The sequence below is a fragment of the Coenobita brevimanus genome, chromosome 24 (assembly GCF_032717465.1).
Source record: "Coenobita brevimanus isolate Jiangsu-jjx chromosome 24, ASM3271746v2, whole genome shotgun sequence".
In the NCBI taxonomy this organism is placed as follows: Eukaryota; Metazoa; Arthropoda; class Malacostraca; order Decapoda; family Coenobitidae; genus Coenobita; species Coenobita brevimanus.
In genome coordinates this window covers 54,966,004-54,992,748 of record NC_136977.1, presented here as the reverse complement: position 1 = coordinate 54,992,748, position 26,745 = coordinate 54,966,004, and the positions used below count along the sequence as shown (strand labels likewise).

Genomic DNA, 26,745 nt, shown 5'->3' with positions numbered 1-26,745 from the left:
CTGCCTGTGACCTTCATTCTAAAAATGAAATGTGTCCAGGCATCTCGAGGTGAACGGATCTAGAATTACCTTTATTATTTATGTATTTATGTATAGGAAGCAATCTTGCGGGCTTCCAGCCTGTGCTTCTTTCTACCGTTAAAAAAATAAATAAATAAATAAAAAACATGAGGAGAGAAGCCACTGGGACTAAAGGTCTCCTGGGTCAAGACCAAAGCCAAGGCATTTTGTAGCTAATTGGATGAAGTGGTACAGTGTTTTCAGGGATGTGATGAGATGGTCTTTGAGAGATTCACCTGTCTTGGTCTGGTTCAATCCATTGATGATTCAGGTAATAAGTTTACCTGGTGCATTGGTCTGGTTTGCGGAATTATGAACTCAGCTCGAGTATTTGGCGTTGTTATTTGTACAGGACAGAAGAACGAAGATCCCTGCCTTCATGGTGTTGATATTCACTGTCCTACTGTATGGCTGTGAGATTCGGACTGAACAGTGCATCTGGGCGGTGAATCAGTTCCTTTGTAGGATCATGGGATGTTGCTGGTACGTCGGGTGCGTAACCAGCGATTACTTCGTGAGACTCCTATCATGACCAAATACCTTCACGACGGAGATTATTTCCATACATTTTTGTGGATAATTATTAACCTGGTCAGTCCTGTGATGTGATACAATTTATTCTCGCTGCCTCTAGACTGTTTTCTTCAGTGTATTTTTTCTTTAAGTGGAAGGGTTAGATACAGCCTTCATTTACACGGTCAATACGAGAGATCTTTCCTAAGGTTTATAAAATCACACACACACACACACACACACACACACACACACACACACACACACACACACACACACACACACACACACACACACACACACACACACACACACACACACACACACACACACACACACACACACAGCGAGAGAGACTAAGACTTCAACAGGTAAAGGAGCGTCTGATCTACCTGTTGATAAGGACTGGGCCAACGACGTCTCCACCGTACGTTATGCCCTCAACACAGCGATGCGGCTCAGGGTCATTCCTTTCAGTGCAACCTCGTTTCTGGTGAAGTTCTCGCTATCTCCGTACGATTTTATTAAACTTTGGAGACACATTTCAAGCTGGGGAGGTTAATTACAGCCTTCTTGTGTCTCCTCACTATACGAGAACCCCAAAGTGAATGTAAATAATTTGGAAATGGATAATACGCTAAAGGGTAAGTGATAAGTAGGCAGCCCTGACGGAATAGTAACCCCCTTCAGTCTCATGACCCTCTGTCTATAGCACGTACGCTTTTCAACCTGTACATATGCTTTATTAATTTCTTAACACCTGATCCTTCCCTCTACACGCGCACACGCCTTCCCTTATGCAACTTTCCTCGCCCATACTCCCCCTCTTCCCCACACACCCTCTCTTGTCCATACACCCTTCCTTCTCCATACACACTTTCTTCCCCATACACCCTTCCTTCCCCATACACCCTTCCTTACCCATGCACCCTTCTTTCCCTATACACTTTCTCTTCTCCTCCATACACCCTCTCTCCCTTGTACACCCATCCCTCCCCATAGTCTTCCTCCCTGACGAGTATACTGTACACTCTACCTTCCATATATATCCTACCTCTTCCCTCATACAACTTTTCAGCCCAATTCACCGTCCCTGCCCCATTCACCCATACAGCAGTACTGAATGAGCCGAGAGGAAGGTCGAGATGAAGGTACAGAAGGACAGAAGCGACGGGACCGAGTTGTAATGTAAATATTTGCACCAGATTCAGAGGAAGGCTTTGGGTAGGTTTGTGGGTCATATTGAGTGGCTTTGGAGATTTCGTAACACCTTTTTTGTTTGCGATTTGTTCAGCACAGTGCATCTCAGTGTCTTCTTTTGAGGGGGGGGGGGAGAGAACAGTTTAAGGATTTGAATTTCATAAAGCAGTCTTTACTGATCTACCAGAAGACCCGTCGACATGTCGTAAAAATACCTCCTCTAATACCAATACGCCAGTTCTGTAGGAGACAGCCCTATCATATATTCAGTGTGGGCTATAGGTGTTAGCGCCGAAGTGGCGACATGTGAGGGTGTATGGTATGTACTGGGCCTTGTGAAGAGGCGGTGATGCCTATGTCCAGAGTCGGATACGTAAAAAACAAAAATGCAAAGTATGTAGAGTTTAATCTGTATATGTAACATACAAGAGAATGTTATGATATAATATGCAAAATAAATCGCTGAGGAAGAGGTGCAGCGAAGCTCCCTGTGCCACCCAGAGTACGATCCCACGTCCAGCGCAGTAGCACAAGTTACATGAAAGGAGGTAGCCAGGAAAACGAAAAGACATAACGTTAGAAGATAGCCAGTGGAGCTCCCCGGACGAAACCCCTACTGACAGTCACTCATGTAAAGAACCCGACATATATATCTATCCACTTCCTTACGACAAACAGTGAGATCTTTAGCAGTGACTTAAGAGACCTGGTGATGCGATCTTCTTAGCCTCACAAATGTCCCTTAATATTGTGTAAGATTGATATTACTCTTCACAGTTGTACCTAAAACTGTTCTTTCTGTCACTCCCTTTACGAAAAACTCAAGATTTTTTATGCATACGTCTCCCATACACATTTTCCTGCGTTACCACCTCCATCCCATCGGTTACACTCTTCCATCCACCTCTCTACAGCCTTCCTTTTCTCCATTCATTCTTCTCTTTACCTACCACATATCACTCCAATCCTTCCTCCCTCCCTTTCATCCTTCATACTTACCACACTTCACTCCCTTCCTTCGTCCCTCCCATTCATCCTTCTTACCTACCACACTTCACTGCCTCTCTCCCATTCGTCCTAGTTAATCGTACCTGCCACATTTCCTACCACACTTCACTCCCTTCCTTCCTCCAATTCAAAACTTCTTACCTACCACACTTCACTCCCTTCCTCCCTCCCATTCATCCTTCTTACCTACCACACTTCACTTCCTTCCTTCCTTCCATCCATCCCCTTTACCTACCACATATTCTGTCTTCCTCTCTCCCTCACCACCTACCCTGCACACCGCCCCCCACCTTCCATATCTCCTCTTCATCACATGCCCCACAGGTTCTCTCAGGTAATATATTATCCCTGACTATTTCCCGTACCCCCACGTCCCATTCCGTCCCGTAGCGTCCCTCCTGCGTCACATACATCATCTTCCTTCCTTGGGTCGTATCCTAGGTAACGTTGATTCCATAACATCCCTTCCGCAGTGATTTATTCCGCAAGGTGCATCTCATTATCCTTTCGTATGTATTGATATTATGTTGCTGTTAAACTAATATGGATAATGTGTGGGGGAATATCAGGGTGTAATATCCAGAAATAAATCGCTAAAGAAGAGGGGCCACGAAGCGTCTTACTCCATCCATCCTTTTTCCCGTCTTTCCCTCTATCCTGCCTTGTCTCTTTCCGTATTATTTTGCGGGGATGTGATGGCCAAGTCGGTAGAGAGAGTGTGTGTAGTGGATGCGAGTTCGTTTCACGGCTGAGGCAGGGAACAGGTGAAGGTGTGAGTTTCCTTAGACTTTACTGATCTATCAAAAGACCCGCCGACATGTCATAAAAATACCCCCGCTAATACCAATACCCCAGTCCTGTATGAAGCAGCCCTAGCATGTATTCAAATTGGACGGTGGGTGTTAGCGCCGAAGTGGTGACATGTGGAGGTGTGTGGTGCGTAGGAGGTCTGCTGGGACTCAGGGAACAAACTGCTGAGTCTATACCAAGAATCTGACGCATAGGAACTGAAAGAACGATATATAAATCCACTTTTCTGAGTATTTCCCCTCACGTTGCCTCTCCTTCCATCCATCTCTACTCTCTCTCCCTCCGTCCCTAACCTTCCTTTGACTCTCCATTCTCTCCCTTCTGCCTCCTTTTGTACATACTCCTGCTCCCTCCCTCCTCGCTCCTCAGTTTCTCTCTCTCTCTCTCTCTCTCTCTCTCTCTCTGTTATCATACTTCCTTTCCATTTCCCTTCTTTCTCCTGTAGCATCTGTCTTCCTTACTCCTTTCCTATCTTCCAGTTTTTTTTCTCCTCCTCCTCCTCCTCCTCCCCACGATATATTAGACATCCGACCTACTTGTTCGTAATTACCTACTGCAGACCTTCATAATCCCCTTGTTCACTTCCCCCTCTTCCTTCTTCCCTCCATTCTTTTTCTTCCTCCTCCCCCTCCTTCCCTCCATCCTGTCTCTCTATTATCCTCGTCCTTCCCTCCATCCTGTCTCTCCCTCCTTTTTTCTGTCCTTCCCCCTTCTTCCTTCCTTCCTTCATTTTTTCCTGGCTTCCATTCTTTCTCTCCTCCCTCCTTTCCCTTCCTTCTTCCTTTCTGTCCATCCCCTTTTCTTTCCATTCCTCTTGTCCTTCCTCCTTTCTCTCCCTTCCTCCTGTTTCCTCCCAGCATTTCTTTCCCTCCCCCTTATTTCTCTTCCTATTTCCTCCTATCCCCTCCTTCCCCTCCCCTTTCTTTCCCCTCCTTCATGTTTTCTTCCCTTCCTCCTGTCTTTCCTTTCTTCTTCTCTTTTCCTCCCACACCCATCTTCCTCGCCTCTTCCTTCCTTCCCTCACCTCTCATACCTCTCTTTCCTCCCTCCCTCACCTCTCCTACCTCTCTTTCCTCCCTCCCTCACCTCTCCTACCTCTCTTTCCTCCCTCCCTCACCTCTCCTACCTCTCTTTCCTCCCTCCCTCACCTCTTTCTTTTTTTCTTCCCTCTCCGTCACCTCTCTTTTCTCTCCCTCCCCCACCTCTCTCCTTCCTCTCTCACAATTCTTTTGGAAATGAGGTGATGTTGTAAAGAGATTTCCAACTCAGTCTGTTTCCTCCTTCCCTCTCCTCTCTTTCCTCCCTCTCTCTCCTCTCTTTCCTCCCTCCTTCTCCTCTCTTTCCTCCATCCCTCTCCTCTCTCTTCTCCCTCGTCTCTCACCTCTCCACCATCTCTCCGGGTTTGATGGCGGTGGATTATTTTAATGTTGCCATCTTCACTAACGAGAAACTTAACTACATCTCTCATACGCTCATCACTTTTCTTTTCTCCACCCTCCCTTACCTCTGTTTCCTCCCTCACACCTCTCTTGTTTACTCCCTTTGTGACTTCTGTTTCCTCCCTCTCTCCCTTTCTCAGTTCTGTTTTCTCCCTCTCTCACTGCTCTTTTCTCCTTTCCACATACCTACTTTTCCCATCATCTTCACCCAGTTCCTCCCCCCCCCCCACTCTCTTTTCTCCTTGTCGTCTTTGTTTCTCCCTCTCTTTCCTACCTCCCTCTCCTCCTCTCTTTTCTCTCTCTCTCTCTCTCTCTCTCTCTCTCTCTCTCTCTCTCTCTCTCTTTCCTCTCTTTCCTCCCTATCTCACACCTTCGTCCCTCCGCAGGTGATGGTGGTGCAGTACGTGGACGTGGCAATGTTCAGCAACGGCAAATTCAAGAACATCGTGGCCACTGTTGACTCCACCGAGGGCTGCCCCATCACGTCCGGCGCCACGCTGTCTCGCCAGTACCACCTGTGTCCTGCCCGGGGCGCCATCAAGAACTGGATCGCCTTGGAGGAGTTCTATGACAGGGACAGCTGCCTCGCGTCCTCCGTGGCTAGGTACAGTCGCAGGCAGAAGTCCTGTTACATCACCTCCCTTTCCCTCCGTGGACGCTAAAAATTTGTCTAAACACCGAAAATTGATCTGATGTCTGTAAGTACTGTACAATCGCCTCCAAAAATCCTATTACCTCAACTCCCATTCCCTCCATAGACTTGAAAACTTGATCTGTGTTGCCTGGTACAGTCGCCTACAAAAGTGCTGTTTCCTCATCCTTATTTTTTTTTTTTCTATGAACTTTGATAATTGGACTGGATTCGTACAGTCGACAACAAAGGTCCTATTTCATCCTCGCTTTTCCCTCATGGGTTTCGAAACTTTGTGTGGTGTATCCGAAGCATCCGACTCAGCTGTGGTCAAGTAAAGTCGTCAGTATCGGTTGTGGTGGATTGATGGGCATGATTAACAAAGTCCATGGAGAAACAAGCAGGAGTAAGCGACAGATTTTTTTTTACACTAATTCGGGTACCCTTCACTAAATCTGCTTAACTCTTATGGTATGTCTGTCACTTTCCTTCCTGGCTCTTCATATAGAAAAACAGTCCAAACATATCCCAGCTTAGGAAATTTGGCCAACAAAAGTAAACTTGAAAAACAGAAGCCGTTAAATGAGGCGAACTTTTTTCCCTTGTGCAGTGAACAGATTAAGATCCAGGATGAGATGGAGGGATGGAGTGGAGAGGTAGATGAGAGAGGGGGGTGTGGGCTGGGAGCAGGGCAGTGAAACGGCGGGGGACAGGGCGACATGGAGGCGATTTGTTTGTGGCCACCCCTTACGGGATTAAGACGTCTGGCAATAGATAGATAGATTTTATTCAACAATTTTTCTTCACCTGTATCAATGGGAAGATTTACTAAGGCTTTATCTGACCCATTGTATTTGAAAGTCTCCTCAAAGCTTAATATAATCATCTGGAAACAGCACCAGTAAATAAAATAAAAAAATACTTATAGTGAAGGGGTGAAGAAAAGGAGCCTACAAAAATACAATCCCACTGAACATATTGCTAAATGGAAAAAAAAAAGTATCTACAGTATTCCCACCAACCGCAAAACCAAAAAATATTGCTAAATGTAAATAAATATGTTGACTATATATCCTGCTAAATAATCCCCAAATTGACCAAAAGAAAAAAATACTAAGTGAATATAGATGTCAGTAGATTTAGCGGAAAAGCCTCTAAGTAAATAAAAAATGATAAATGAAAATAAATGTCTGTAAATGTAAAGCCACTAAATTGTCACTCCTTTCGCCAGGCCAGACACCCAGGAGAGAAACGTCTTCGCCATCTACGTCAGTTACTACGTCAAGGTGAGAGAGTGAGATTGCTTAAAATTTCTAGGTATGATAGGCAGATCATGCGTTTCTTTATCACTGTTAGGAGTTAAGAAGTTTCAGTATTGATAGGTACCGGTAAGAAATTTTTTACTCGCATATAGATTTGATTATGCATTTCAGTTTCTTAGGTCAGATAAAAAAAAAATAGGATGATTTCTAGTTTGTGTAATACTTTCGATTTAACCTCAGAGTGAATATACCGGCATACGTACAGGGTTTAATATCCCTGGTTTAATGTGGTATGGTGGAGTGCTGAGCAACGGACGGCAAACCATGTACTTAATTAATAAAACTGCATTTTTTATTAACTCGGCTTTAGATGAGAGTGTGCTGTGTTTACGACTCCCGGACAACGTGTTAGGCGGTGTGTTGAGAAATACTGTACAATTGGAAATGTTGTGGTGTATCCAAATGTAAGAAGCACGAGATCCCATGCCACTCATGAAGGGATTGAAATCGTGCCCTAACATTACCTAAATATGACAGAAAGTGAATTTGAAGTGTATTGAAAAAATAGTCGAAATTAGGTTGTTAATGCCTACACTCATTTCACTTTAACAAGACGTAAAATTGCCATCTTTTCATCTCACTTGTTGACCTACAGTATAGCAGGAGATTACCGGTAGAATTCAGTGTTAGTCACAAAGTGCAATAGAAAGGATGCAGGGTTGTAGTACTCTCTGATTCTGACATTGAGCTACGGGAAATAGAATGAAAATCTCTACCAAGTTAAAGTGAATAAACTGTAGCGCTAACACGACTTCCGCCCCCCAGGTGAAGCTGTTTACTAGTGCCATCGGAGGGGAGGTGAGCGTCAAGGTGCCGTTCAAGCTGATGCGGCGTCCATCAAATGACGACGCGGCCACCAGCACCACACAGCTGCCTCAGGTACCCCATTCCCACGCACCTGAATGTCTGTCTTCTCTTTCACACCTGGCTGCCATGCCTCACCCTACCTGTCTGCCCCACCTGCCTGCCCAGCCTCACCCTGTCAGCCTACTCCGCCTTTCTACCTTCCCAGTCCCACCTTGCCACCCTGCCTGTCCACCCTACCCCCCTAACTTGCACACCTAAAATTAATCAGTCACCCTGCCTTCTCTTCCTTGTATACACTACCTACCTACCCTGTCTTTCAGTCTGTCTTAATTATCTGTCATCTGGCCTTATCATCTGCCTTTCCATCAGACTTTTTATCTGCCTTTCATCAACCTTATCTTCCCTTCCACCCCTTTTAACCACGCCTGGCTTTCCGTGTACCGCCTGCCTTACTGAATCTGTGTACCGTGCCTGCCTGCCTGTTTTGGTACCTTGGATGATTTCTTTCTTCATTCGTTTTTTGCATGGCTCTCTGCTTGTGTTGTAGTATTGCTGAGTGTGCGTGTACTTGTACGTAGCTTCTCACAAACCATTTTTATGAGTCAGTGTGAGATATTTTCCGGCTTGAATGGTAAACAAGAGAGATGTTTTAGTGACAGGTATCGGATCCACTGCACAATAGATCACCACCGCCTTTACCCCCATCCACCTGACCATGCATGCAAAGGTGATCAAGGCAGAAGAGTGTCGAGGGTTGGTCTATCCTTGCATTGAATTTTTTTGCGTCCTGCCATTTCTTTTGTTCCCGATTTTCGTATCTATATATTTTTTTTTACCTATTTTCATCTTTGTAGTGGAAGATCTGCGTTCATCAGTTACCTTGCTTTCAAACACTCCTTGTCACTTTTTTTTTTTTTTCTGTATTCTGTCGACATGCTCATACCACGTGTGTGTGTGTGTGTGTGTGTGTGTGTGTGTGTGTGTGTGTGTGTGTTTCTCTTCATCCACACCATATCACACTGCCTGCTCCCCTCTGCTCTTTCCTCCTTACAGAATCATCACATATTCTGCCATTGTTTGTTCCTTCTATAATTCAACCAACTTCTACCCTCAAGAAACTCACCTCAGGCACTCTGATTTTTGGCTTTTCTCCCTCACTCGCTGTCAGTCCCACATGTAAGGGTTGTTCCACATACTCTCTCCCACACTGCCTTCATCACTGCCATTATTCTGTTCTGTAGTCACTCTTCTTCCCTGACTTGCTCCTCCACTAACTTCACCATCCATGCTTCCGTTCCTCTTTATTATTTTGAGGTGTTTCGTGTCTTCTCCTTCTTCATCTCCTCATCTCGACATCTGGTTTTGTTTTTGATTTTTTTTTTTCAGTGCCCCCTACGTGACCTGATCTGTATAGTCTGACTCCCCCTTCATAGGACCGTAATATTGTCGGTTGAGCAATCTCCCAAACACCTTCTCCAAAGCAATTTATTTTCATTATTGCACCTTACTGTTCTTTTCTGTGTTATAAAAATCCATCCAGTATCACCATACCCTGCATCAATGACGTACGGAAGGATATTAACCAGCCCTCTCCAAAAGTAAATCGCTAAGAAAGAGGTGCTAGGGAACATTCTTACCCGACCTCGACCCGATTACGTTCATGGTGTACTTTATCTCTTTCTATCATCAAGCGATTATATTTTATTTAAGATAGATTTTATTCAACTGCAGGTGTTAGGGTTAGCTTTGATTAACCCCTTCAGTACGGGAGATCCTAAGCTGAATAGAATGATGTTGTAGTAGCGAGAATGAACTAAACTAATACGTCCTCGGGGTGATAGGGTTAACTTTATCAGCTATTAGCCTCTCTCTCTCTCTCTCTCTCTCTCTCTCTCTCTCTCTCTCTCTCTCTCTCTCTCTCTCTCTCTCTCTCTCTCAATAACGTCCTCTTCACATGCCTTTCACTTCCTTCAAGAACTTAACCTCTCCACCTTTCTTATTCAGCTTTATTCTTGCTACAACCAGACGATTTTACTCAGCTTACGAGAGATTTCTGGAGGAGGAGAGGCCAGGGAAAGCCTCATTAACCCCATCACTGAGAGAGGGATGAAGAAAATCGTCTGGCGGAAAAAAGAATGACAAATGACAGCGATTTTATTGAAAGGGTATATAGTCTCACCATAAAATTTTCCTCCTGGTCCATTCTTATCTTTTAGTCCCTCCTGATATTCCTTTCTCACCTTTTGTTCACCTTTTGTCCTAATATTTCAGTCTCACCTGTCGTATTCCCCACTTTCACCTTTTAACAGTCCATTTTCACCTGTTCTGTTTTATCAGTCACCTTATCTCACTTTCTTTCGTATTTTAACATTCTGCTCTTACCTGCCAGTCTGTCCTAATGAGTCACCCGTTCTAACATTCTAGTGATCTAATCTCACCTGTTCTCACCTTATCTAACATTCTATTCGCATCTTCTGTCTATTTGTCTATCTATTGCCAGACGCGATAATCATGTAAGGGGTGGCCATTTGACTTTGAGTTATTTGTTTTACGGGGAGGGGCACTGACCCTCCACCAACCCACTTGCTGACACGGAGCACGTATGGTTTGGTTATATGGTTACCACACAGCGTTGTAAATGGTTTCTTGGCTTCTCATCTTCTCCTCTGTTTTAATATCCCCTTTTTAATAATTCTTTCCGAACGTTGTATCCTCACAGTCTATTCTGTTCTCACCAACTGTTCTGTTCTCTATATCCGTTTTCACCATCTGTTCTCACCATCTGCTCTGTTCCCACCATTTGTTCTCACCATCTGTTCTGTTCCCACCATTTGTTCTCATCATCTGTTCTGTTCCCACCATCTGTTCCCACCATCTGTTCAACTCCCACCATCTGTTCTCACCATCTGTTATCATCTGTTCTGTCCTCACCATCTCTTCTCTACTGTTCCCCCGTATCTTTTTCTCACATTACCCCTTCAGTCTGTATTTTGCATTTATTCGTACTGCAGTCAGACGATTTTACTCAGGTGGAGACTTCGAGCTGGAGGGGTTAGACACAGGCTTCATAAACCCCTTCACTGCTAGGGTACGCTCACAAACGTCATAGAATCGTCTGGAGATAGAAAACGTCATGAAAATCCATCTCCTCTCCTCATAAATGCTACTCACTTCACTAGCAGTACGTTATTCTACATTCTTCCTTCTCCTGGACGGTTTTATTCACTGGAGGAAATCCTTTTACTGATCAGGGGGTTGACGATCGCCATAACCAACTCTCCTGCTGGAAAAGTGTCCTCAAGCTTAATAAAATCGTCTGTAAATGGCAGAGTGGAAATTCGTTCACCATTTATAGGGATTAATGTGGCTTGATTTTTAAGTAGATGAATAAAGCACACACACACACACACACACACACACACACACACACACACACACACACACACACACACACACACACACACACACACACACACCGCAGATGCTCCTTTATTACTGGTTTGTTGATCCAGGCCTCGTGAGCTTAATTCTCTCATTACTTTATTACACTATTTGGCTTACGTTATATTTTTATTTATCTATTTATTTATTTATTTATTTTTTAAATGGAATGGTATGCACGGCTTCCGTTGGGTGTATATTGATGGGCTGCAACTATCACCCCCCCCCCTCTCTCTCTCTCTCTCTCTCTCTCACGCCAGCTTGTCTTTCATTAGCACAACTTTCAGCTTCCGGCTACACACGGGTTTTACTTAATTCTTTTTTCGTCATTATTATTATTATTATTATTATTATTATTATTATTATTATTTTTATTTTTCTATTTATTTATTTATCTGACATCTCTGCCTTTACGTTTTTCCTTCTGTTTTTTCATAGTTTTTTTTTTCGTAACCATATAATTTTTATCGTTGACGTGTGCAGAATACATCCGTTTTTTTCACGAATAATTTCTCGTGTATATATATATATTTTTATCAGTATCAGTTTTATTTCCCTGGTTATTCATTGTATTATTTCTCTTATTTCCATAGTTATTCATTGTATTTTTTTCTCACCATCATTAGTATTCATTCGTAGTGTCTTCATATAAAAAAACAATCTTTTTTTTTTTTTTTTTTACCCATTTCACATATATGCCATCTTCTTTTCTTCCTTTTTTTTTTTTATCCCAGTGTTAGCTACCGTCAGACGATTTTACTCAGCTCAGGGGGGATTTTTTGAGCTAGAGGATTATAATAAAGCCTTCAGTCACCCCGTCTAAGTTAAAAATATTTCTTAAGTTGAAAAATTGAATAGCCTGGGAGTAGCAAGAATTTGGTGGAGAAAGACGTCATGGGAGTGTGTGTGTGTGTGTGTGTGTGTGTGTGTGTGTGTGTGTGTGTGTTTCTCTCTCTCTCTCTCTCTCTCTCTCTCTCTCTCTCTCTCTCTCTCGTTCATTTGTTGGCTGTAAACTGCAGAGGAAAATTTGCTCGGCAAATAGTTCACGTTTTTTAAAGAATACGGATCTGCACACACACACACACACACACACACACACACACACACACACACACACACACACACACACACACACACACACACACACACACACACACACACACACACACACACACACACACACACACACACACACACACACACACACACGCTAATCATCAGTCTGGCTGCCTGTGTGTGTGTGTGTGTGTGTGTGTGTGTGTGTGTGTGTGTGTGTGCGCGCGTGTGCGTGCGTGTGTGCGCGCGCGCAGCCACGATGGGGAAATAGAGCAGTTTTTATGAGTGTGGTGGTCATTGTATGTACGTATTTGGCTTTGAATGGCGGTGTTGTTGAAAGTGCACACACGTTCATGGTTGGAGGTACACATGTTCATTCAAAAACCTGCCTTCATTCAGCCACACATTCAGACAGACAGACACACAAAAACTGACACACACAGATACATACACACATCATTTCAGGCAGGCGTTCACGCAGTCATACATACAAGCAGAAAAGCACATCCATTCATCCATACATACATACATACGAACATACATACATACGAACATACATACATACGAACATGCACATACACACATACACACAGAGGTACATATTAACCCTACACTGACGTATGTGTGTATGTATGTATGTATATGTAAGTGTAATGGGTTTATGTATGTATATGTGTACTGTTGTTTGTGTATAGTACGTAAGAAGACAAACGTATTTAGTGAAACTGCACGCTCAACATGTGTGTGTGTGTGTGTGTGTGTGTGTGTGTGTGTGTGTGTGTGTGAGAGAGAGAGAGAGAGAGAGAGAGAGAGTTAATTGATGTCCTCTGAGGGGTTTGGGCCTTTTTTGTGCTCATGTGACGGCTTTGCGGCCTCTCTCTCTCTTAAATGTTTTCCCTTGGGTGGGATTGAACCCTGGTAGACGGATTAGCACACACACACACACACACACACACACACACACACACACACACACACACACACACACACACACATAATGATGACTCCCCTGTCCTTTCATCTGGCCTCCATCACTAGCATATCATTGTTGCCGACTGATGCTTTTTTATGTGAATTGTGTGTGTGTGTGTGTATGTGTGTGTGTGTGTGTGTGTGTGTGGGTGGGTGTGTACGGGTTCAGTGTATACGTAGTGTGTATATAGTTAGTGTATTGGCTGGGTGATTACATACATACAGTGCACAGATGGATACAGTATATACATAGATGCAGTGTTCATGTAGGTGTATTCTTTGTAGTGTTCATTTAGGTGTATTCTTTGTAGTGTTCATTTAGGTGTATTTTTGTAGTGATAGTGTTCATTTAGGTGTATATTTGTAGTGGTAGTGTTCATTTAGGTGTATTTTTGTAGTGGTAGTGTTCATTTAGGTGTATTTTTGTAGTGATAGTGTTCATTTAGGTGTACTTTTGTAGTGATAGAGTTCATTTAGGTTGTTTTTGGTAGTGATAGCGTTCATTTAGGTGTATTTTTGTAGTGTTAGTATTCTTTTAAGTGTATTTTTGTAGTGGTAGTATTCATTTAGGTGTATTTTTGTAGTGTTAGTATTCATTTAGGTGTATTTTTGTAGTGGTAGTGTTCATTTAGGTGTATTTTTGTAGTCTTATTGTTCATTTAGGTGTATATTTGTAGTGTTAATATTCATTTAGGTGTATTCTTCCTAGCTTAAAAAAATGCTCTGGCTTTTCTCACACTGGCTTCGCTGCATGACATCAGTGGCTTAGCACCAGGCATGGCTTAGGGACGTGTCATAGAGGGCTTGGGACACCGCGTAACACCTCTTCCTTAGCGATTTATTCTGCATTTTACATACCCTTCCCTTATGTCGTATTTGTGTATTATTTTCATGTGGACACCGTTTTCTTCAGGGACATACAAGTGGATATTAAAGCGTACCGTGCAGAATGAATCGCTGTGGAGTAGGTGTTAAGGTGTCATTAGAGCTCATAGTTGTAATCTAGGTAAGCTCGTGCTCTCGTGGATAAGGGAGGCTCTGACCTCAATGAATTTCCCTACGATTGTTTTTTCTGTTATTTATTTATTTATCATTATTTTGGCATATCCAGATTATTATTATTATTATTATTTTTTTTTTATAGGGGGGATTTTACGAATGGGGTTGATTATAGCCTTAGACAAGCTCTCCATTAAAACGTTTAAAAATAATTGATGAATATAATCCTTGGGTAATTATAAGGACATCATCGGGTGGAAAGGGTTAAGCAATTCATTTATCACATCACTATTCTCTCTTGTTTGTTATATTTTTATATGTACAGTAAATAATGTTGATAAAGATAATATTAATGGATCAGTCGCTTAAATAATCTGTTAAGGGAGAGGTGTAAGCCTCCGGAAGCCACGAGAGTATAGGCTTTATTGTAGTCCCGGGCTGGATTCACGAACAGACTTACGGTATACTGCCTCTCGTAGCTAAGATTGGTTTTAATAGGAAGGACAAAGACGTGGAGTGATTGTGTATACTCCTTTCACGTTCTTCCTGCCAAATAATAACAATAATAATAATAATAATAATGATGATGATGATGATGGTGGTAGTAGTAATAATAATAATAATAACTGATAATAATGGTAATAATAGTAGTAATGCTAATAATAATAATAATAATAATAATATAATAATAATAATAACAACAACAACAACAACAACAACAACAGTAATAATAGTAATGGTCATAGTACTACAACTAATGATAATGGTAATAATAATAATAATAATAAATAATAATAAAGGCAGTTGATGGCATGTGTACGTGAATCCAGGTACAGTACAATTCTTAGCAGTGTTCTTATTGTACTTCTAAATTTCTGAGTAAACTATATCCATCTAGTCGTCCACTTAATTCTATTGGCATATGATAAAAGTAGGAACAAAAGTTTTAAGTAAGTGTAGTAATGTTTAGGAATAAGTCACTTCATAGTGTAGTGTGAGAATGATGTGTGGTGTTGTGGTGTGTGTGTGTGAGGATGGTGGTGGTGGTGTGGTGTAGTGTGTTGGTGTGGTGGGTGGTGGTGGTGGTGGTGGTGGTGTTGTGGTAATATGGTGTGTACAGTAAGGGTGGTGACAGTGGTAATTATGTGTGGTATGTAAGGTTGTTGTGGTGGTGATGGTGTGTAAGGCTAACGGTAAGTGTGGTGGTGGTGGGATTAGTTTGATGTGTAAAGGTGGTGGTGATAATGCTGTGTGACTTGCAAGGCTATGGTGGTGGTGGTGAGTGGTGGTGGTGGTGGTGGTAGTAGTGGTGGTCTTGGTGGTGATGGTGGTAATGTGTGTGAAGATGGTGATGTGATGGTGGTGGTGATCCTGGTGATGTGTGAGGCCGTTTTGCAGGTGTGGTGTGTGGTGTGGTGAGATGGTGTGGCTCCTGGTGTGGTGTGTGGTGTGGCTACTGGTGTGGTACTTAATGGATTTAAAGGAGGGCGCTTATGACCAGGATATCCAGCTTAAGCCAGGCTCTCATGAGGGGCGGAGAGAGAGAGAGAGAGAGAGAGAGAGAGAGAGAGAGAGGTGACTGAAGTGTTTGAGACTCATGCGTCGGAGTTAGTGAGCAAGAAGGAATCCTGGGCGAACGACAAGAAGTTAGTGTGAGCTAGTTAGAGTGAGCAAGGAGACAATTAGAGGAGGGAGGAAGCCAGTGTGAGTATAAAGGGAGCCAGTGTGAGGAGGAAGAAATTTGGAGTGAGGGAAGAGGAAATCAGAGTGAACAAGGGGAATTCATCAGAGCTAGCGTGAACAAGAAGAGTTAGAGTGAGCGAGGAGGGCGAGAGGGAGTGAAAATGGTTGAAGAGAGTGGAAGCAAGGAAAGCAAATAAACATTGAGAACCAGGGGAGAGAGAGAGAGAGAGAGAATGCCTAAGGAGGGGTGGAGGTGAGGTAGGGCAAGTATGTGCTAACCATACTTTTGGGGGGGCGCCAGTCCCTCTCCGACACTTGCGACACCAGCGAGGATCCCCCCCGCCCCTCCACCCCCAAGGAAGCGCAGGAGGTGCAGGAGGAGACGCCCAACACCCCGGAGCCGCGCAGGGAAGAGGGGCACAAGGAGGAGGGGGGGCGGAGGAATGGAGGGGCGGCGGAGGGGAAGAGGAAAGCGGAGAGGAGAAGAGGCGGTGCGAATGGCTTCTCCCGGTGCTTCAGACTCTGCCGTTTCTGTCTCGGTCTGTCTCACGTCCTCCCGCCAACCCCCCTCCACCCCCTCCCAAGGCTAACGCTAAGTCTCTCACGCATCCCCCTCCCATCACGCATCCCCTTCCCCTCACGCTTCCTCCCCCTCACGCTTCCTCCCCCTCACGCTTCCTCCCCCTTCCTCCCGGCACACGCATTTAAACAGGCCTCGAAGGTGTAGCTAGCCAAAAATTTCTGACATCCATTGTAAATTGAGACTGAAATTTTTCGTGAGGGGACGTGTAAATAGTAACTTATGCGTCACTCAGTCATTAAAATATTGTGACCGAGAAAGGACTTCTCACCAAAAATTATTCAGTCATCTTGGCATTCTTTTCCCCAGCTCTCATGAATATATAGTGTTTGGACTTTCTTTCCCCGCTTCTGAATGCACTTTGTAACGTGGCATGCAGTCCATAGCTGTTCCGTAAGCGACCGTCAGAAATTGAGGGCTAGAAAACACCTTTGCGATCTCAGTTTTAATCCCTTCAACCCCAGGATGTTTTTTTTATATATTATTAATGCCACCATCTTGCCTTTTGGGAGGAGATTTTTCTTTGGATATAGACTTTATCAACCTCTTCAAGACGAGGGGTGTCTCAAAAATAAAAATCCCTTAGAGGTAGAAGGATTGGCCTAAGACGTCATGGTGTTGAAGGGGTTAAGCATGAGGCCATCACGCTTCCTACCCTCACTCTCATTGTGTAGGTGAATGGTAGTGTTGCTCCCTCCCTCACTCTCACATTCCTTCTTATACACACTCGCTCACTCACGTACACCCAGGTTCACTTTGCTACTCCGCTCTGTCACTTGCACTTTCGCATGTTCTTTCCCTTTTTTCCCTCTGCACTTTCTCCCTCTCATTTTCACACACCCTCCCTCACCCTCACACACCCCTTTTCACTCTTACATACACTTTCTCTCCTTACTCACACACTGTCCTTCGCACACACACCCTCCCTCATCCACACTCATCCTCGATCACAAACAGCCAACCTCATTCTCACTTATCCTCCTTCCCTCACTCTCTCACACCCTCCCTCACTCTCACATACCATCCCCTACTCACTCACACACCTCCCTCCCTCACATCCTCACCCACACACCCTTCCTCACTCACTGTCACATCCTCCCTCACTCTCTTACACCCTCCCTCACTTACACACACACACTTTCACTAACACACACACCCTCACCCACATTCTCCCTCACCCTCACACACCCTCCCTTCCTCACTGACACAACTTCCCTCTCTCGCGCACCCCGTCAGTCCCACGCACTCCCTCACTCACGCTCTCTCACACACTCCCTCCGTCTCCATTACTCCTCCGCACCTCAGCTCACTCTAACGCACCTTCATTAGTTTTAGCATACATTCTCTCTCTCTCTCTCTCTCTCTCTCTCTCTCTCTCTCTCTCTCTCTCTCTCTCACACACACACACACACACACACACACACACACACACACACACACACACACACAAAACCTCCTTCCATCAGTATAGTCTTTCCAGTGGATCTTGTTAGTGACTAATTTCTCCTCTCTCTCTCTCTCTCTCTCTCTCTCTCTCTCTCTCTCTCTCTCTCTCTCTCTCTCTCTCTCTCTCTCTCATTTCTCACGTTACTTCTCATCCTCCTTCCATTTTCTCCTCTGATGGTTGTCCCTTTCTCCTCTTTATTGTATTCTGTCTTTTCATAGTGATTCTCCCTTTGACTTCATTCCTCCGTTATTCTCCCTTTGACTTCATTCCTCCGTTATTCTTCCTTTGACTTCATTCCTCCGTTATTCTCCCTTTGACTTCATTCCTCCGTTATTCTCCCTTTGACTTCATTCCTCCGTTATTCTCCCTTTGACTTCATTCCTCCATTATTCTCCCTTTGACTTCATTCCTCATTTTTTCTCCCTTTGGCTTCCTTTCTTATTCTCCCTTTTACTTTTCAGTTATTCTCCTTTTGGCTTTCTATAGAGATGTAGGCTTCCTCGCTGTTATGCTCCCTTTGACGTCCTCCGTTAGTTATTCTCCCTTTGACTTCCTCTGTTAGTTATTCTTCCTTTTGCCTACTCTTATTTTCACTTTTACTTGTCTATTGCATTTGTTATTCTCCCTTTGACTTCATCACTAGTATATTCCCTCTAACATCCTGCCTCAGTTATTCTCCCTTCCGCATCCTATCTGAGTTATTCTCCCTTACCTTTCCTTCCTCAGTTATTCCCCCTTTCCATTCCTTCCTTAGTTATTCTCCCTTTTGCGTCCTGCCTCAACTATTCTCCCTTTCCCTTCCTTCCTTAGTTGTTCTCCCTTTCCTTTCCTTCTTCAGTTATTCTCCCTTTCCTTTCCTTCCTCAGTTATTCTCCCTTTCCATTCCTTCCTCAGTTATTCTCCCTTTCCATTCCTTCCTCAGGTATTCTCCCTTTCCTTTCCATCCTCAGTTAGTCTCCCTTTTGCGTCCTGCCTCAGTTATTCTCCCTTTCGCGTCCTGCATCAGTAATTCTCCCTTTTGCGTCCTGCCTCACTTATTCTCCCGTTCCATTCCTTCATCAGTTATTCACCCTTTCCATTCCTTCCTCATTCATTCTCCCTTTTGCGTTCTGCCTCAGTTATTCCCTTTCCTTTATCAATTGTTCTCCCTTTTCTTCCTCAGTTATTCTTCCTTTCCATTCCTTCATCAGTTATTCTCCGTTTCGCGTCCTGCCTCAGTTATTCTCCCTTTCGCCTCCGGCCTCAGTTATTCTCCCTTTTGCGTCCTGCCTCGGTTATTCTCCCTTTGTGGCTATTTATCTCCCTTCTCTCAACACCCCTATTTTCCCCTCTCATAATTCTTCCTTACTCCTTCTTTAGTCATTCTTGGTCCAATTTTTCTTTCTTAAATCGACTTCCTTCGCATTTTTTTCTGTAATTTTTCGACTTTTTTTTTTTTTTTTTTTTTTTTTGTCCCTTCTTTGCTGTCATTCGTAGTTTTTTTTTTTTTTTTTTTTTTTTTTTTGTCCACTACTTTCGTCCTTATTTTGCGTCTTTGATTAATTTTTCGTTGTCATTTAGCTGCCTTTATTTTGGTTTTTATTAATTCAAAGTTTTTTCCCTCCCTCCTTTCTCTGAACTCCTTCCCCCCGTCCTTATTCCTTCCTTCCTTCCTTCCCATTCCTTCCCTCCTTTCCTTCCTTCCTTCCTTCCTTTCGTCCTTCCTTCCCTTTTCATTCCTTCCCTCTTTCCCTTCCTCCTCTGCGCTCCATTTCTCCCTCCGTCCATCCCACCCTTTCCCCTTCCCTGCTTCTTCCCCCTCTTTCCTTTCCCCTCATCTTTCCTCCCTTCCTTCCTTCCACACTCCCCACGTCACACCTCCTTCTTCCCCCCCTCTCTCCCTCCTTCCCACTCCATTCCTCCCCTCCTGTCTTCCTTCTTCCCTTCCTCCCTCCCACTCTCCTCCTCCATTCCTCATCTTTCCTCCCCGCCCGATCACACCCGCAATGCCTCCCTTTAATCTCTCGCTCATTTCTTTTCGCTCGCTCACTTCCTTTCACTCGCTCACTTCCTGTCACTCGCTCACTTCCTTTCACTCGCTCACTTCCTGCCGCTCGCTCTTTTACTCTCGCACGCTCACTTTCTCTTTAATTCACTCTCGCTCACAATGTTACTTTCTCTTGCTCACTTTTTGGCTCACTCAAGTTTCTCTTCACGCTCACACCCTGTCTCACTTATATGCTCACTTTCTCTTGCTCACATACTCGCTCACTTACTCTAGCCCACATCCTCATTTTCTTTCTCATTCGCTCACTTTGCCTTACTTCCTCGCTTACTTACTTTTGGCTGCTAACTTAATTGCTCACATTCTCGCTCACTTACTCACTTTTTCTCACTTTCTTGTTCATTTCTTTCGCTTTTATTTTTTATTTTTTTTTAGCTCATTTCCTTCCTTTCGCTCGCTTTTTGCTCACATCTCTCTCACTCACATTCTTTCTCACTTTCTTAACTCTGGCTCACTTTATCGCTTACATCCTCGCTCACTTTCTCACATACTCTCGCTCACATACTCCATTACTTACTTCCTCGCTAACATCCTTGCTCACTTGCTCCCTTTACTTACTCTCGCTCAATTCTCGCTTACTCACTCTTCCACTCTTTGCTCACTTCAACGAACCCTTTGATCTCGCTTTCTCTCGCTCAAACCTCCCACCTCTCTCTCTCTCTCTCTCTCTAATGCTGTGCCGTCTCTCTCATTTTATCCATGCTACTTCCAGGCAATTTTGTTCATCCTAGAGAAAAAAAATCTCAAACTGGTAGAGTGTCCTTAGCACCGTTTCCTTAGCGATTTGGTCTGCATATTACATCTTCATATTCTCTCTTTTTTTTTTTTTTTTCTTCTAGTACAGCTACCGTCTGCCTAAGTAACGTAACAGAAAATATGAAGGTTGACCAGAGAAAATAATTCGCCATGGAAAAGGTGCTACGCAGTGTCATGCCATTATAAAATCGTCTGGAGGTAGCAAGGATGAAGGAAGAAGACATAATCGTAGTGAAGGGGTTGACCATAGGCGTAGTGACTTACATACACACAAATATACATACATAGGTACACACAAGCGTAAGAGACATGGCACGCACATGGAAAGACTCGCTCATTCATACACACACGTTCCTCAAAGCATTTGCACACACACACACACACACACACACACACACACACGAAGAGAGAGAGAGAGAGAGAAATTCTTGCCTACCTAGCTTTTATATAGACCCTGCCAATTGGGTGAGCAGACAGACAGACAGACAGAAGTTGTACTAGTGAAAGAATGCTAGGAATCTCTCTCTCTCTCTCTCTCTCCACATATTTTTTCCAGTTCGACTTTTTTTTGTAATATTCGCATTATTTACGTTTGAGTTCATTTAATTTCTCTCTCTCTCTCTCTCTCTCTCTCTCTCTCTCTCTCTCTCTCTCTCTCTCTCTCTCTCTCTCTCTCTCTCTCTCATTAGGTCCCCCAAATTCTTCACCAGTTCCGACCTTTTTTTTTTTTTTTTACCACGTCTCTCACTGTTTTCGTTCCCTTAACTTTTCGTTCGGTGTCTGTGCGCTTCGTCCGTGTCTTCTATTTCGTGGGACTCAACAGAAAACGGAGAAATTAACCCCTTCAGACCGAGGACTTTGATTCTAGAGACACCAGACGATTCTGCGATTTTACTCAGCGTTGTAGAAGAGGGTGGTGGTGGAGGGGGGTTGCCGAAGGCTGGATCGTAACCCGTGGAGTGCGATGGGCCTCTCCTGAGCTGAGTAGAATCGTCCGGAGAGAGAGAGAGAGAGAGAGATTGGAGGGGGGTTGCTGAAGGCTGGATCGTAACCCGTGGAGTGCGATGGGCCTCTCCTGAGCTGAGTAAAATTTTCCGGAGAGAGAGAGAGAGAGAGAGAGAGAGAGAGAGAGATTGGAGGGGGGGGGGTTGCTGAAGGCTGGATCATAACCCCTGGAGTGCGATGGGCCTCTCCTGAGCTGAGTAAAATCGTCCGGGGAGAGAAAGAGAGAGAGAGGATATAAGAAAGAGGTCCTCGAGGTGAAGGGGTTAACATAGTCTCCCAAATTTCATTGACTTCATACTTACGTCTTGAGTGTGTGTGTTTGTCATTGTTTTGTTTACCTTTGTGTTTATCTTGTTTGTGTTTACTTTTTCATGACTGATTTTTTGATTATGTGTTTACGTTTATCAATATTTTTTTTTTCATTCACCAGCAAAATTAATTTTTTTCTTCTGTTTTTGTCCTTTATTTCGTTATTTATTCTTTAACAGTATTCATTATTAACCCCACACACACACACACACACACACACACACACACACACACACACACACACACACACACACACACACACACACACACACACACACACACACACACACACACACATTCTTAGTACATTATTATTGGAAAATATTTATTGTACATTGTAATAATTTGTATTTTGAGTCTAGTGTTGTTCTGTCTTGCATCTGCTGTGTATGTTGCTGTGTTGATACGTTGCATCACAGAATATGTACGCTCCCAAATATCTCTCTCTCTCTCTCTCTCTCTCTCTCTCTACCTGTAAATTGTCTAGGTATACCTGTTTGTAGTGTCTGTTTTTCTCCATAAGGTAAGGCATATATGATTATTCTGGTGTTTGTGTTTTTTTTTTTTGGGGGGGATGTTTATGTTCTTGCTTGTCATGTCTGTTTGTTAGCTGGATTTTGTTTGTAGTTAAAGTTGAAGGAGTGTGTGTGTGTGAGAGAGAGAGAGAGAGAGAGAGCCAGAGAGAGAGAGAGAGCGCAACAGCTTGAACAAATAACCGACTCTCCTGTCTGGTTAACTAAGGGACCACTAAACTGACCGCGCTAGTGTGTGTGTGTGTGTGTGTGTGTGTGTGTGTGTGTGTGTGTGTGCGTGTGCGTGGGCTGAGGTAAACGCTGCCCAAGCCACCTAATTGGTTGCCAGGACGCCAGCCAGAGACACACGGCTATTTGTCTTTACCTAGAGAGAGAGAGAGAGAGAGAGAGAAGGGGAGGAGACTTAGAAGGACTAGGTAATGAGGAGAAAGAGTCGATGAGGAGGGTAATTATTGCTTTGATGACAGGAGGAAAGGGGATATTGATGTGGGATGAGTGAAGGGATAGGAGAAGAGAGGCAGGGAATAAGTTGAGATAAAGCCAGGGAGACAGTGAGATAGTGAGAGAGGTAGTAGAGATAGCTAAGATGAGTGGGATAGTGAGAGAGGATAAAGGAAGAAAGGAAAGTGTCAGTCAGAGATGGTGGGGATGAAAAGGAGAAGAATGGATGGAAGGGAATGCTGGGAGGAGACGAGCGATGAAATGAAAAAGTAAGGGGGATAGTGGAGATGAGAGGACGAAGGAGAAAGACAGAAGAGAAGGGGAAGAGTGAGAGGAGAAGGGTGATGAATGTATCAGTGTGAGCGACAGTAGAGATGAGAGGGAAAGAGGAGTTGAGGGGAGAGGAGAGGGGAAGTGAGAGGGAATGAGTGATGAAATGACTAGTGAGAGGGGTGGAAGAGATGAGAGCGGAGTGGTAGATGGAAATGAACAGGAAGCGGAGAGTACTGGGTGGTGAAATGAAAAGGTAATGAAGAGGGATGGTAGGAAAGAGAGGTGGAGGAGATGGAAGAGAAAGGGACGGAGAGAGAAGGGTGATGAGAGAAGTGTAGCATTGAGAGGGGTAATATAGATGAGGGGAGGAGGAGTAGAGAGGGAGAGGGGAGGAATGAGATAAGGGGAAAGGATAGGTGAAAGGAATGGAGGGATGGACGGGGAGAAGGGAATGAGACGCTGATGAAGAGTTGAGGGGAAAAGAAAGGTGGTAACTATATAGATTAAGGAGCTGAGAGAGAGAGAGAGAGAGAGAGAGAGAGAGAGAGAGAGAGAAGAGCTTTAGATGAAGAAAAGAAGACCAGGAAGAAATGGAAGAAGAAGAGAGGGATAGAGAGAATCACAGGAAATGAGAGTGGAGAGGTTGAAAGGAAGGAAGGGGAAGATGAAATGGAAAGAATGGAGAAAGGATTGTTAGGAAGGACAGAAAGGAAGGAAGACAGAAGAAACGAGAAAGAAAAATAACAAAAAAAGAAAGGAATTGTGGAAAAAACAGCAGGAAAAATCTGGTGGAAAGGAATGACGATAGAAAAGGAAAGACGGAAGATGGGAGGAGGAAAGGGTAAGAGGAAGGAAGGAAAAATGGGGATATACGAATGGATGGAAGGTTAAGAAGGAGGTGGAAACAAGAAAGGAGAAGAAGACAAGACAGAGAGAAAGGAAAAAAGTAGAGAGGGAAAGATGGGGATATGAGAATTGTAGATTAAGAAGGAAAGAGTGAAAGCAGGAAGGAAGGAGAGAAAGACAAGACTGAGAGAGTGGAAAAAAGTAGAGTGAGGAGAATGAGTGAGGAAAGAGAAGGAGAAAAGAGTAAAAGATGGGAGAAAGGGAAGGAGAAGAGTGAGGAAAGGGAGAGAAGGAAGGATGCAAGAATGAGGAAAACGAGAAAGGTAAGAATAGGAGAGGCGAGAAGAGAAGAGAGGGAGAAGATAGGAGGGAAAGGAATGACGCAAGAGGAAAAAAAGAAGGTGAAAAGGAGAGAGGGAAAGGAAGAACCAGAAAAAAGAAGAAAAAAAACAAAAAGTAAGAAAGAGGCGGAAGTTAGCGAGTCCCCAAAGAGACCAGACATAAATGTGGAGAAATCTGGTGAGGGAATTAAGTCACATGTCTCCCACCCCACCACTCACCCCCTCTCCACCCCCACTCCCACTCCCACCCCCACTCCCACCTCAGCCCTCCCCTCCTCTCCACCACTACAGTCTCTCCATCACCGCCTCATTTTCCACTTTCTTCATCCCTCATCGTCACATCCCTATTTTTTTTTCCATTATCCCTATCATCACTGTCCCTCCCCCCACTCTCCTCCCTCGCTCACCCTCATCTTCCCCGCCATTCCACCCACACACAGCCTCCACCCTGACCCGCACCCCTACTCTCACCCCCTTCCCCATCCTCTCCCACCCTCACCTCCTCCTCCATCCTCTCCCACCCTCATCTCCCCCATCCTCTCCCACCCTTACCCCCATTCCCTCTCACCCTCATTTCCACTCCCAATCCCCATCCTAACCCTCACACCCCCCTCTCCACCCTCAGTCCCTATCCTTTCTCCACCTTTACTTTACCCCACCGTTACTTCCCCATACCGTTCCATCCTCACCCCCTCTCACTTCTACCCCTACCCTCTCACTTCTCCTCATCCTCCCACTCCACCTCATCCCCACCGCCTCCTCTCCACCTCCCCACCACAAGGAAGCAATTTTACCGCCGAGTTCCTGTTTATTACCTGTCGTTAGTTTGGCCTGCAGTTTATTATTGGGGAAGCAGGTGGGGTGGGGGTAAGGGACACCAGCACCCACCACTTGCAGTTTTAGGTCTTGAGAGAGAGAGAGAGAGAGAGAATGCATTCGATAATAAGTGTGTAGTAGAGGGCAGAGAGGCAAAAATTTACTAGAGAAGCGTGTCAGGTAAATTGTGTGTGTGTGTGTGTGCATAGTACCAACAGTGCAGTTATAAATACAGTACAGCAGTAGCCTACAGATGATGATGATGATGATGATTAGTAGTAGTAGTAGTAGTAGCAGCAGCAGTAGTAAGAACTCCACATTCTGTGGGGTTCTTATTAGATATATATATATATATATATATATATATATATATATATATATATATATATATATATATATGGGGGGGAGGAAGATCTAGAAAGGTGACATTCCAAGACCGTTTGAGACAGACTTTAAATTTTCAGGTGTGATGTATCTTGGTTGCAGGCTTCTTTTGGCACAAAAAAAAATTTTCCTAGCACTAGCGCCAAGATAATTTTTTTTTTTCTCAGTTTTTGCTCTCTTGCGCAGAAAAAACTACTGAATCGATTGCTTTGCAAATGTTACAGTATGTAGTCAACATGTACTTTTTGAGATATTGAAGAAAATCAAAATGGCTGCCTCATGCCGGGAGGTGCAAAATCGGAAAGTATTTGGCCGATTTTGACCAAATCCGCTGGAAATGTAGTGGATCAGGAGTGAGCATGATTTGCATAGTATGATTGAACCTGACCCTGATCTCAAGGGCACAGGTGTGAACTTTTTTCATTAAAATCTGGAATGTGGCAATGGCATCCAGAATGTGGAGTTCTTTGAATATTGCTTCGGCAGTATCAGAATTCTCTGTATTCTTTTTCTTCTTCTTCTTTTTATTATTATTATTAATATTATTATTCTTATTCTGATTCTTCTTATTATTAATTATTCTCCTCCTCCTCCTCATCCTCATCCTCCTACTGCTGCTTTATTCCGTCCTCGAGGCAGAAATAAAACTGAACTAGAAAATAAAGTTTTCTGTTGAAAGAAGTAATTATATTAGAGATAAGGCGACAAATAATATTTCAAAGTAATTGCATGGCTGACTGGAAATTACATAGATGGTAAAAGGTTATCAGAGAGAGAGAGAGAGAGAGAGAATTATATTTACCTTTTTTTTACTGGTAGGGTTGGATACGGTCTTCATTTTTAACAGCATTACTTCTGTCTCTCAGCTAAAGAAAATCGTCTGTCAGAATTAAATGCAGAAAAAAAAAGTCATGGGGTTGAAAGGGTTCAAGGGGATAACTCAATTACTCCTTTACTTGGCCGTAATTGACGCCCGGGACGCTGTGGTAATGCGGTGAGTTATCTGCTGACTTAGTTATTCAGTTATTT

At 43.8% G+C, this 26,745-nt stretch overlaps 1 protein-coding gene across 1 annotated transcript in view; it reads left to right on the top strand.

The window, feature by feature from the left end:
- The window catches only part of LOC145393509 (arrestin homolog), a 217,683-nt gene that overhangs the window by 184,172 nt on the left and 6,766 nt on the right, over positions 1-26,745 (top strand). The window contains exons 6-8 of the mRNA XM_080267642.1: positions 5,417-5,634; positions 6,893-6,947; positions 7,749-7,862. Coding sequence (XP_080123768.1) covers positions 5,417-5,634; positions 6,893-6,947; positions 7,749-7,862 — 387 coding nt within the window. The remainder of the gene's footprint in view (positions 1-5,416; positions 5,635-6,892; positions 6,948-7,748; positions 7,863-26,745) is intronic.